This window comes from Schistocerca gregaria, chromosome 3 (assembly GCF_023897955.1).
Source record: "Schistocerca gregaria isolate iqSchGreg1 chromosome 3, iqSchGreg1.2, whole genome shotgun sequence".
Classification (NCBI taxonomy): Eukaryota; Metazoa; Arthropoda; class Insecta; order Orthoptera; family Acrididae; genus Schistocerca; species Schistocerca gregaria.
The window spans coordinates 912,738,536-912,752,545 of NC_064922.1; the positions used below are offsets into that span (position 1 = coordinate 912,738,536).

The 14,010-nt window shown below is 43.9% G+C and overlaps 1 protein-coding gene across 2 annotated transcripts in view; it reads right to left on the bottom strand.

Moving 5' to 3' along the window:
* The window catches only part of LOC126355348 (homeobox protein EMX1-like), a 265,187-nt gene that overhangs the window by 46,887 nt on the left and 204,290 nt on the right, over nucleotides 1–14,010 (bottom strand). Inside the window, exon 2 of one of the 2 annotated variants that reach the window (XM_050005642.1) lies at nucleotides 5,518–5,690. The exons of the other annotated variant lie outside the window; for it this stretch is intronic. Coding sequence (XP_049861599.1) covers nucleotides 5,518–5,690 — 173 coding nt within the window. The remainder of the gene's footprint in view (nucleotides 1–5,517; nucleotides 5,691–14,010) is intronic. 2 annotated transcript variants of the gene reach the window in all.

Here is a 14,010-nt window from a genome sequence, read left to right on the forward strand (position 1 = left end):
ATTAACGCCGAGTTCGCGGAAGTGTACGGCAACAAGGCATGATCAAGTGACAAACTGTAGGTGGTTCAGATGCCTCGAATGTGGTCACACAAGTCTGAATGGTGAAGTGGGAAATGGCAGACCATCTCTCCGTGAAGAACCAGGATTCGCTAGAGAAGTTTAGGCCCCGGTTCTTGAAGACCAACGTCTCGCAATCAGAGATATTTGGAAAACTGAAAATAGGTCTTGGATCAGTTGTGAAGGTCTTGCACGACATTTTGCACACGACGAAGGTTTGCCCCCTGGGTTCCGCGACTGATCACACACCTCAGGTCATTCTGCTCAGCACACAGTCACAGTTGCTGCTTCCTTGGCCAATCAAATTTTGTGTCATCGCCCGTGTGCTGCACTGAATTCAGTAATTTCTTTGTATTTCTCCGGTTGAAGAAACCGTTGCGTGGTCGGCATTCTCAGAATGAGGACAAGTTGATTTCTGTGGCGGAACATATAGGCCTACTAAATAGGCAAAATGCAGATTCCTACAACCAAGCTCTTGTTAAGTCATCCAGTGTTGGCACAAATACGAGGGTGGTTTGATAAGTCTGGTAAATTTCCATGAAAGAATGAAACATTTTTCTTTATGGTTGGTAAGCCTGTCTATTCCAAGGATCGTATAAAGAATTTCAAGACTGTTCAGCGTATAGTTCATTGTTGACGGGCATCTGAATAGGTCAATGTGTCGACTGCGATTGAAAATGGAGCAAACTGAGTGTCGTACTGTTATTAAATATTTTCATTTGAAGGGTCGAACTGCAGCACAAATCAAAACGGAACTGGATGAAGCTCACGTAGGACTCTGCACCATCACTAAGGACCATTTACTTTTGGATTAATGAATTTAAGCGTGGTCGGACAAGCACCGAAGACGAAGCGCACTATAGCCGTCCAGATAAGATCTCCACAAAGAAAACCATTGAGAGACTCCATGAGACGGTAATGCAAGACCACCGAATAAAAATTGGTGCTATTGCTGAAACTGTAGTCATCTCAGCTGAGCGAGTACATAATACCCTGCACAGAGAATTGTCTATGAAGAAGCTACGTGCGAGTTGGGTGCCGCGATTGTTCACAGTCGAGCAAAAGCGCGCAACCAGCATAACATTTCAACACAATGTCTGGCGACGTTTAATTGCAATCCTCAAGATTTTTGCGCCGATTTGTGACTGTTGATGAAACCTGCATCCATCATTACCCACCAGAGTCAAAACGGCAGTCACAAAATGGGCAAAGGGTGGTGAAAGTGCACCGAAGAAGACAAAGAACATTTTGTCACCTGTTGAAATGATGGCTGCTGTCTTTTGGATCCATCATTACACACCAGAATCAAAACGCCAGTCAGAAAATGGACAAAGGCTAGTGAAAGTGCATCGAAGAAGATAAACAACATTCTAGCAGCTGATGGGATTATGGCCACTGTCTTTTGGGATTCTCAAGGTATAATCCTCATAGATTACTTGGAAAAACGCGACCCCATTGCTGGAGCCTATTATGATTAATTGTTGGATCCTCTGAAATGCGTTGGCTGAGAAAGGGCCAAGGTTGGAACGTAGAAAATGCTCCTTCAGCAGAGTAATGCATCACCCCACACATCATCGATAACAATGTGGAAACTACACGAATTGGTTCCTTATGCACCATATTCACCAAACTTAGCCCCAACTGACTTCTTCCTGTTACATAGTTTAAAATATTGATTTTCTGAGAAGAAATTTTCATCAAGTGAGGACGTGATAGTTGAAGTGAACGAGTAATTTGCAGAGTTTGACAGAACCTGTTTTCCGATGGGATGAAAAAGCTGGACGATCTCTGGATCAAGTGTATATCCTTCAAAGGGGACTAAATTAATTACGAAACAAACATTTTTATTGCTTTCTTACCACATTTATCAAATCACCCTCGTATGTCGCTCTGAAGGATGAATATGTAGAGAAAATCTAATACTACCAAGGTTTATTTTTTCCACCCGGAGTTAATTAACACTCTATGACCACCCATCATATTTGTAGAGAGCATGGGAACTGGGAAATGATGAGTGAAAATTCCTTTCCATCCAGATTCTGTCCATATCGCAGTAATAGAAAAGCAATGGCAGAGAGCATACCGGGCCAGGTGCTGGTACAAATGGAGATGTAGCCATGGCGGCGGTGAGGTCGCGTTCGCACCTAGCGCGGTCCCCCACGGGCCAGCTGCGCCACGAATGCTGGCTGCGCCTTTGTAATGCGATCCGATTCGCCGTGGGTTCCCCGCGGGGACGGGCCTTTGTCTCAATCCCCGGAGCAGTGTTCGAAATTCAAATGCTAATCTCGCCCATTCTTCTTGGCCGGCAAACAAATATAAATCTCTTTAATAATAATACTTGTAGTAATAACAGCAACACGGAGAGAGGCAGGGCACAAAAAGGACGGGCCGCTCCTTACTTCATCAGATGTGATTAATGCGTCGTTAAGCGCCGGAGCGGGGGGAATGGCGGCCATGATGGGGACATCTGCCGCTGCACCGGGGCACGAGGTTAATGGCGGACGTGCGCTGCCGCCCTTAATCCGATTTGGTATCGTATCGGTTACGCTGCCCTTCGCACCCTGCCAGTCACCTCCCCTAGCCGCTAAGTACATCGCCTGCTGTTCCCTCGAGCATAGACCCACCATTCTCTCTCTGTATCACGGCGTCATTCAGATCGCTTACGACCCGTTCAAAGGCAACTCCTTAACGGCGATCATGTGTTTCTGCACTAAAAATGCCGTATTGTATCTACGATGCAAGAGACGCGGTGGTAGAAACACTAGATTAGTACTCTTGAACAAGTGGATGAACTTCGATACGTCGGAAGTAAAACAGATAATGGCGGAAGGCTTAGTAGCTACATATTAATTTTTCTAGGTAAATTGCAGTATTATGGGACTGATGGTTTAGTTAACCAATGGATAATGTCACATTAAACCAAAAGAATGCAGAAAATTGTACTTATTAATCCAGTCAACATATAGTTTGGGGACGTAATTCTGACTAGTGTATAGGGTTCCTCAAGCCTCAATCTCTGGTCCACTATTCTTCTTCGTACACGTAAACGATTTTCTAATGCACGACAAGCATAATGAGTTCTTTTTGAAGATGACATTAGTATTGCAATCAGTCGAAGCATACATACAGAAACAGAAGAAATGATAAAAAAATGTTCTTAAAATTATCATTGACTGGTTTTCTGAAAGTTATCTCACCCTCAGTTTTAAAAAGACACAACACATTCAGTTCTGCATATTTAGGGTACTACACCAGTGATACGTGTAAAACACGTTAAGGAAAAAATTAATACGGTGAAAATTTCAAAATTCTTAGGTATCCGTAATGCTGAGAATTTAAAGTAGAAAAAGCAGATTTTGGATTGTCTAAAACGCTCTAGTTCAGCCACAGTTGCATTTAGAATCATTGCAAATCTTGAGGAGAGACAGATCGGTGAACTCACATATTTTGCACATTTTCATTCAGTAACGCCCTATATAATAATGTTCTGGGTAACTCATCTATAAATATGAAAGTCTTCATTGCTCAAAAAGTCCTATAAGGGCTCACCCACAATCATATTGTACACGTCTGTTTAACAGTTAGGCATTCTAACTATTGCTTCACAGTATATTTATAGTCTCATGAAGTTTTTTTGTATATAATCCACTACAGTTCAAAAGGAACAATGATGTACATAATAGGCGGAAAATGACATTCATCAAAGTGAGCCAGTGCTGCAAATGATCTTCGTCAGAGTGGTAAATATACCGGTATCATGAAGTGCACATCCAAAGCGGACGAAATGTTAGTCTACAAACAACATGACTAGGACACATACCCGTAACAAGTCTTACTGAACACAGCGAATATTCGAACAAAAGATAAGAAGCAAGGTACGGTGCTAATATTAAGCAAGAACAAAGTTACAGATTTGTTGCTATAGACGTGCAGGTTTGCGCAACAGTAAGATAGTGAAGATAGTGCTCGAAAGATGAGCAGAAATCGACACAGCAGGAATGGGAGAGGGGGGTAGGGGAAGAGCGGTAAAGGGAGCAAATACAGATTGACCTAGAACCACCTGCTACCAAGAATAACATGGTTTGACAAAAATTGTGAAAGATCTGAGAAAACTGGGAATGGACCACAGTGACATTTCTAGCTCTTGCAACCTTATTTACATTCTTGTCATCCAGAGCGTCTTACGTGTTGCCGAAGGCAGCTGACGTCACAAAAAAGTGATATGTGTTTGCTACCGAGGAAAGCTGACACGTATCGGTACGCAGACGACACTCAAGTTCGGTGAGTTCCTGCTTTTAGGTGACGTGGAACCAGCGGAGAATTATATGTTCTCATTGGCTACAGGGATGCAGTTTGTGGGCCGAAACGTGTAACTTCAATACCATTCATTAAACAAAAACGACCTCAAATATAAATTTGTCAGAGGGTGAAACGTCTCTTTTCAATGTATTCATTAGGACGTATATACTTATTAAAATAGTCTGTTATACCCTTTGAATAATAAGAAATGATATGAAGATCCTGGTTGACTTCATGCGCTGTCGAGTTGCCACGAACAATGCCGCAGTAAGTATTCGGCGCCGGTAGCAGTGTGGTTGGGTGCTACTGATAGTCGGCGAGCAATGGAGAGTAATTACATGTTAGGAGAGATTTTGTTGTTTATTGTACATGAAAATTATTCAAATGGTTCAAATGGCTCTGAGCACTATGGGACTTAACATCTGAGGTCATCAGTCCTCACCGAGCGACGTGGCGCAATGGTTGGCACACTGGACTCGCATTCGGGAGGACGACGGTTCAATCCCGTCTCCAGCCATCCTTATTTAGGTTTTCCGTGATTTCCCTAAATCGTTTCAGGCAAATGCCGGGATGGTTCCTCTGAAAGGGCACGGCCGATTTCCTTCCCAATCCTTCCCTAACCCGAGCTTGCGCTCCGTCTCTAATGACATCGATGTCGACGGGACGTTAAACACTACCCACCACCACCTCATCAGTCCCCTAGAACTTAGAACTACTTAAACCTATCTAACCTAAGTACATCACACACATCCATGCCCGAGGCAGGATAACCTGCGACCGTAGCGGTCGCGCGGTTCCAGACTGTAGCGCCTAGAACCGCTCGGCCACCCCGTGAGAATTTCAAAAAACGATTGCGGCAGTTTGTGGATTGTGAATGAAACCATTTGCCAGATATACTGTTTAAACCATGTAATTAGAAACTGCTATTATTGTCCAAATGAGGAAAATATAAATTTAAGTTTTTAAGTGTTCATTATTTTTTGTTCCATTCCCAAATCAGCAATTTACCGCTCTCCACCCTGTACTTCTAGAACAGAAGATAGCTTACGTCAAAAGTTAGGCGATCTCTAAAGCAGGTTATAGTAGGTCGATACTGAGTGGACAGTGCAGAAGACAAGCAGGCAGGTGCGTGGAGTGGGTAGAGACAGGGCGACCGCTCACCTGCGTCTCGGTGAGGCTGAGGGACTGCGCCAGCTGCTTGCGCTCGGCGCCCACAACGTAGTGGTTCTTCTCGAAGGCGTGCTCCAGCTTGAGCAGCTGGCTGGGGCTGAACGCCGTCCGGATGCGCTTCGGCTTGCGGAACGGCTGCAGCAGGAAGCCGGGGATGTCGGGGCCTGCGGGCATCCAAAACACCGATGCTCTCACCCCGCTGCTAGAACGCGCAAAGAGGAAGTGGGCGGTACACAGTTCCAGATCTGTAGCTGCACTCAAATACCACCAACTTTTTTTAAATTATGCTAAATATATTTCCCTCTCAGCTGTGATATTTATACCAACGTTCAAACTGTGCTGCAGTCTATATAGGCAACAAAGGAAAAAACACTTACCCTATCACAACTCCCGCCATCTGGTTCTAAATGATCTGTTATAGCTCTTTTTAAACCTCTGTACTCCGGATTCCATTGTTCTGCCAAGAGGTGACCGAAGAATCCATAAATACAGGGTGGAGCACGAAATGTGTTACCATTTTGTTTTTGAATATAGACACTATTGTCAATACAATCTGAAAGGAACATATACTACGCTGAAGAGCCGTCCATTGAGATTTGTTCTAACTCAGCACATGCTCAATATGTCCACCATTTCGTTTCCTAACTTCCATTAAACGAACACGGAAATTAGTGATTACCCTATGGAACATGTCTTCCGTAATTTCACTGCAAGCTTAAAGAATAAGTCTTCTGAGCTCCATTAAATCACGTGGACGTTTCGGGAAAAGTTTTTCGCTTTATTTTTTCGTATTTATACCACCGGGTGGTTACAATTAAAGTGCAACTTCTCATGATTGTTCAGTGGGGGCTGTATTGTCTAGTGGGGGCTATAATTATATGGCAGCGCGACTTGGTGATTGCGTTACTGTGGAACCGATTTATGATGGAAAAAGTTTTGGTCAACAGGTGCAAATCTGTAGGCGTCTGCAGTGCTCTTATTGAACAAACTGCGTAAGTGGCAGCTAACAATAAAACCAACATTTTCTCAATTGTTTGATCTTTCCTGCCCACATCCCTACCTAATCCATTACATATGGATACATTTCTATACGTCTTTCTTGTATTCGCAGCGCCAGATTTGCGCCCGGTGGCCAAAACTGGAATTTTTTTCCGGCGTAAATCGATTATGCTCGAACGCATTAGAATGTGTACCAAGTTTCGTTATTATACAGTAATTAAAATCCCTCGGTGGACCACTGTGACTAGCTGCACTTTAACTATAATTTGCAACCAACCGGTATATCAGCAAAGTGTGAAGGAGACTGGGGAGTGTACATGTCTTTTTTTATTGTGTGCGACAGGAGCAAGGAGCTAGAAACATTACAATAAAGACCATCGTAGAATAAAAGTACCGAACATACCTCGGTGACAAAACTGTTATTTTATATGTCTGGACCGAAGGTCTGAGTCTTTCAAATCTTTTGCCACCTTTGCCAGCGACTGCATTTAATACTCCCACAGCCACTGAGAGCATTTCACGTGGGTGCGCATTGTTATTTTGAAAATTTTTATCTCTTAAAATACTAGTGAAATTTGCAAGCAAAATATTAAAATAAAGAACACTTATGAAAAAGCGTAAAAACATTAAAGTGGTTTTCTTATATCTAAAATTTTATATTAAAAATATCCAATACTATTTTCGGCAGGCTAGACCGTTATAAAAACAGACAATTACATCTTATCACTTAATTTTTTGTTTCCGAGTTAATAATTTAAAATTTTATGAATTACATAACCCAAATTAGCGACGATATTTGGAGAAGGGAAAGAATTTTCTCTTCTAAATTCACAGATAAAATGAATAACACCGGAAGTGCAGCTGCCAACAGTTCGTTTCCATAGTCAAACCTAACGACATGCTAACCTCTCTCTGTTGCCAAGACAATATATCTGTAACATCATCACTGCTTACAGGAGCTGCAACTCATTACTTGCGGTTGCGACAGTTATCTTTGTGTCTTCTACAGGGTCTCATTAGCTCCATTACGCTTGACATCGCTTCAACATCCTTATAACGACATTACTATGCAGAATAACGCTACAAATATCTTTGGGAGATAGAATGATGATGTCCGTGGCAGCCTGAGAAAAACCGGTCATAAGAAAGAAACGGTCAATCTCTCTTACACTATGTGTGATGTAGTTAATAAATTCAGTCACAATGGCAGATGCTGAACGCTTCTTTTGTCACTGCTACAAAAAAAAAGTAGATTAACGGCTTTCCGACGATCCGCTGTTAACGGAAACGCTTATACAATACATCATTTGCTAATTTCGCTGTGAAATTTTACGTGGCTGGGAACCCGTTAACAATGGGGCACTCAATTTACGAGTTGTCGACAGCCCCTGAATACCGCAAGAGGAACGCATTATGTATCACGCAAAAGCGGAGGGTACTACCGACTCGGGGGTACGATTTCTATCGCGCCGGTAACAAGTAGGTTACATAATTATCTGATGCCGGCGAATGGTTTGTATCACCATTACTACGGGGAAATGAATGGCGCGGGCGCGTGACAGCCGGCTGTTTGCCAACACCGCCGCTAGGGGCGCTGGCGAGCGAGGCGCCCAGATTCCTATCTTACCGACGAAAACACATCCGACCATCTGACATACATTAACATTTACCGTATCGCACCCACATAAACGTTTATGGACGCGTGTCGAACGAGCCAATCAGGGCGGCGCGACACCGCCCGGCCGAAACAAAACACTCGCGAGGCACGTGCGCGCGCAACAAATGTCACCGGGACCGTACCAGGATGTTGCCGGCGGCGGGGGCGGCTTGCACACCCCATCAGGATGCTATCAGCGGCCCAAGGACGACGCGATCCTGAGAAATGGGCGTGAAGGTGTCAACTGCCGAGCCGAGGAGCCGTCGCGCCAGCACTGCAGCGTGGACGTGTGCTCTGGCGTAGTGGACAGTAAGAAAGCGTGCCGTTTTAGAATCATGTTAATGAAGCTTATATACTTTTTATCACAGTTACGGACCACAGAAACATTTATAGCTCAAGTTACTAGCTTTTCTCGCTAAATACCATCTTCAGACGTGAACAGACCAGTATGCTAATCGCATCAAGTCGGCATATTGAAGCATCCCCAAATCTCTTGTGGTTCCCTTTTTAGGTACTCCACGTCGACGTCTGCTCGTAGATACGTATCGTCGGTAGGTTTTCCGGCTTTACTTCCCGACGTGACAGCGACGACTCTCCGATGAGGTGCGAGCCTTGTGTTTTGCTATTACTGCGAGTCTTGTAAATATCGCTTTTATTTAGTAATTTGCCCGGCTAAAACTCTCCCCTTTTATGATTAAGACAGCCTGCGCCACCTTTCGGAGGGAGTGGGAACGTCAAAGAGTCACAAAAGTTCATATTAAGCATTTCGTAAAACACGTTAACGTTCACTTCGGTTAGCGTGTTAGTTAATGCCTACGCTTTCCGGTAGATGGTGCTGACTTACTGCTGAGTAGCTTTCGTTCCGTAAAACCTTCACTGATTAGTATTAGGTAAATAAAATAAGTACAACACTCTTGCATTTCACTTTCACTCTATATTCAAGGATTAAGATGGTGATGGATGATGGTCTATTTAAAAGGTTCCTAGCCTGGAGGAACCTAAATAGTCCCCAGATGCCGATATGCACGCGCTCTACTTCCAGATTCGCAACTAACGGCAGACGACACTTTCAAAAGTCCACACGTTAATATGTGAATACCGGTACCTCTGAATTCACTCGTATCAGCAGATAATTTGAGTTTCTGTCGTCTATATGGCCGTAAAGTTTCAATCTAGCACTATAGTCCTAAAATCCCCTTAATACTTCGTTGCTACCAACAGTCAGAGATCGTACACTACGTCACTTTTCAAAACATGGTTCAAAAATGGTCTTGAACTCTAACTCCTTTTGCTGTACTACGTCAATACTCTCTTCTATCACAATTCAGAATAGTCGTCCTCTGAAATTTTCTATGCTTACGGGCCCCCAAACTCGTTTACGAGTTTGTCTTCCAAGGCAGCATTGCTCTTTTTGTAGCGTGTTCTTATCTACTTTTGTAAATCGGTTCATTTTCGAGTATCTTCTTTGTAGACTAGCATATTTAGCGCGAAACTTCTAGGTTTCATGTCTCTTTGGGGTTGCAGTAAACGGAGTGTACATTTATTATGTTCAAGTTGCCAGACTTGTTCTCATTTCTCTGATAACTATCTTCTGCTTGGAAGCACGTACGGGTTCAGACAAGTGCAGTCTGTCCTTGACTTTCTGCGTCGTCAGATGCAATCTTTCTCCACCAGGTAACGCAACAACATTCCGTCTGCATATCATTGCAGACCATTACAGTCTTGAGTCACGTTAATAGCCTCGTTAGAGGTTATCTTGAAACAAGTTAGTATAAACGAAAATTAAAAAGTGTTCTGCAAGTCTCTCTTCGTGTACGTTCTCGTCCGTTTTGAACTGAGGATACAAGCAGTAAAAATGAGACAGCTACGGAATGAGTTTTCTCTGTGTGTTCAGAAACATCATCCCTACTCTTGTCCAGAAGAACGGTTTTAGTTTCCTGTATCTACCTCCTATTCTACACACAATGTGGTGTCGTTTCGCGTTTGTGTGCTGCAGATAAATCACAAGCCAATAAAGTGTTCGAAGAACAAGGGAATACGCCTGTACTTAACAGCAGGTCGTTGGAGCATGGCATTCTTGCGGTTCTATAGAGACGTTACCGCTACAGATAACAGACGTTGCAATAACGGTTTGCATTGCCCAGCGCCGAGTGGGCGTCGGTTTCGTCAGACTCGATGCGAGCGTCTGGAAACGGAAGAAGAAAATGAAGCGATCAGATCAGAATACAAGATACACAGAAAACATGTCTCACGTTCCTGGTTGGACAGGAAAAAATTAACTCAGTACAGGTATTCTTCTTCATCAACTTCAATTCAGCACTGTTACAATACAAAACATCTAAAAAGCACACTGACATGACGGACGTCATGGGGCACCTCCTAATATTGTGTTAGACCTCCTTTTGGTTGGCGTAGTGCAGCAGCTCGATGTGGCATGGGACTCCACAAGTCGTTGGACGTCTCCTGTACAAACACTGAGACATGTTGCCTCTAGAACCGTTCATAATTGCGAAAGTGTTGCCGGCGCAGTACTTTGTGGGAACTGACCCCTTGATCCCTTGATTCCCTTCCATGCTGGGCGATCTGGGTGGCAAAGTCATTCGCTCGAATTGTCCAGAACGTTCTTCAACCCAGTCGCGAACTGTTGTCGCCCGGTGAGATCGCGCATTGTCATCCACAAAAATTCCATTGTGGTCTGGGAACATAGAGTCCATGAATGGCTGCAAAAGGCCTCCAAGTAGCCGGACATAACCATTTCCAGTCAATGTTCGGTTCAGTTGGATCACGGGATCCATCCCATTCCATGTAAACACAGCACAGGCCATCATAAAACCATGACCGGCTTGCACAGTGTCTTGTTGACAACTTGGATCCATGGCTTTGCGGGGTCAGCGCCACACTCGATCCTTACCATTAGCTCTTACCAACTGAAATCGGAACTTATCTGATCAGGCCACGCTTGTCCAATCATCTATGGTCCAACATATATGGTCACGAGCCCAAGAGAGGCGCTGTAGGCGATGTCAAACCTTTACGAAACATTTTCTCGCTGTCATCCAAAATAAAAGAATAAAAAAATGATTGAAAGAAAATACATTATCGCTCACTACGTTTCCGCTGTCCGTGCAGTAAAACTTTAGCATCAGGTATGGCGTTTTAATTATTACATCTTTACTACCAATTCTATTTGCAACACGGTTTGCAGACAGTATCCACATATACCACTGACTGCACCTGCAAAATAATTTTGTAATTATTACATTATCGTGCGACACATAGTTCAAGAGAGATGATTTCATAGATAGATGCATCGAAAAATAGCTTTTATTCAAAAGGGCGCACAGTGAAACTTCAATATCGGACATGGCGTTTAATTAATTGCTCCTTTATCACTAACTCTATTCGCGATACATTTTTAAGGCAGCCACGTATATTGCCGAATGTAACTGCGAAATTATATCATTGTACGATACATAGTTCAGGAGATATGGCATCATAAACATCGATATGTGTGAAAAACTTACTTCTCCATAAAACTGAGCGCAAATTATCTGGACTATATTCATCCAGTGTTTCACAATGAGAGCAGTTGGCGACATCCAATAAACTATAGCCCTCAGTCCACTAAAGGTGGGAAAATGTTACATTGTTACTAAATAATCGTTTGCACCACATTTTATTGAAAGGAAGTCATAACAATAGGTCACGCATTACTTAATTATGGAAATCTCCAATGGTATGTCAAAAGAAGTACAAAATGTCCTGTTTTATATCCTGCTCCAGTCGTAAATTTTCGAGAGGTTAGTGATCTACAGTTAACCTAATCTCAAACCGTTTCTAAACATTTCTCGCTTGCATGTTTAACATCAAATATTTAACGCATAAACTCATTTGTAAAGTAACCAAACGGGCGGAGTTCAATTCTTTAATTTTATTTATTTAGTGTATGGCTCATAATATCACAGTAACAATTACAGAAACAACACGATTTTAAAAAGTCACATATGTAAAAACAGAACAATAAATAACAGTTTACATATAAGGACACCACCAATTGTAAATTTACACTCACAGAAGGGCAATCACATACAAACGTCCAGCTTCAAATGGTTCAAATGGCTCTGAGCACTATGCGACTTAACTTCTGAGGTCATCAGTCGCCTAGAACTTAGAACTAATTAAACCTAACTAACCTAAGGACATCACACACATCCATGTCCGAGGCAGCATTCGAACCTGCGACCGTAGCGGTCGCTCGGTTCCAGACTGTAGCGCCTAGAACCGCACGGCCACTCAGGCCGGCAACAAACGTCCAGCTGAGGTCGCCTCCTGGGTCGCCATTAGGAAATCCTGTGGGTCACCCTCATAGGCCCTTAGTGGACATTCCTGCACGATGTCTTTGACCGTCTGTCTCTCAGGGCCACAGTCGCAAGCGGCCGAAGGAAGTTTACCCCATCTGTGTAAGGAGTCGGCACATCTTCCACAGTTGGTTCTGATGCGATTAAGAGTTGACCAAACTTTGCGAGGGCAATCAAATCCTTTTGGTTTACTAAATATGCATGGCATACTGTGGCAGTTTACTGCTGTTCTGCTCTCCCATTCCTCTTTCCATCGGTCATTTATTTTAAAGTTGGTTTGGTGCAGCGACTGTGCGGTCTTTAGTGGAGGATGCCTAGACCGGAGTCGGTTTCCTTGGACGTCGTGAGTATCTTCATGGATTTGTAATTGATGGTTGGTCACGATTTTTTGGGATTCTACATCTACATCTACATCTACATCCGTACTCCGCAAGCCACCTGACGGTGTGTGGATTCTCTAACCAGAGCGTATTCTCGGTGCAGGTTAGGAGGGACTATGTTATTGAGAACGGGCAGCTACCTGTAGGAGATTGTGCCTGATATATCACGCATTGTTGCGTCAAGTTGGCTATCTACCATGTGTGTGTGTGTTTGCGTTGAGCCACACTGGGGCACAGTGTTCTGCCACTGGATACACTGGGTGACGCTAAATGAACTAACACAACTGGCGGCAGACCGAACGAAGAATTCCTGCCCCACATCACAGTGAAACACAATTCTGTAAAGAATCGTGGGTTTACAGATCGACTCTAATAATCTTTTTTTAAAAGATAACTATCGATACCTCAAGTTACTAACACTTTTCTTTCGACAGTTTTATAAGCACAGTAGTTTTCTTACGATACTACTCATGAGTCAAATATCGACACTTTTCGTTCGACGCCTGTAGGAGTGGTAGAGTAGGGAGGGGTGGATGGAGGAAGGCGGGAGGGGAGAGGAAGTGTCTAAAACAACATTGCAGCCGACGCCTAGAGCTTAGTGCACGGTACAGCTCTTGCGCACTACGTTCCTCTTGGACGACCCTCTCCAGTTTCGAGTCCCACGTGCTGCGTATTCCCGCCGCGGTCGTGCCTGGGGGCTGACCGGCGGGTAATTGTTTGATTGTCGTGTGCCGGCTCGCTCACGGCGCACAAACAGCGCACGCACGCACGCACGCAATGCCGCCTCGCCTGCACGCTCGGCCCATCGGCTCGGACGGCGAAAAACACTTAATAAGCCGCTATCAAATAATTTCCCCTCGTCCGCGCTACACCAGGACAGGCTACCGGAGAGAACTTTTGTCCGGCGCGTAATTGAGGTGCGCCGGCCAACCAGTTCCTCCGTAATTAAATAATTGTCTCTGCTTTAGGGAAGAAATGAAAACACTAATTGGCGTTTGGTTTACCGCACGTAATTAGCGCCGTGTTGATACTTTATCTCCAGTCTGTCTGAAACCAAACACACACGGCTGCTCACGCTACACCTTTTTGC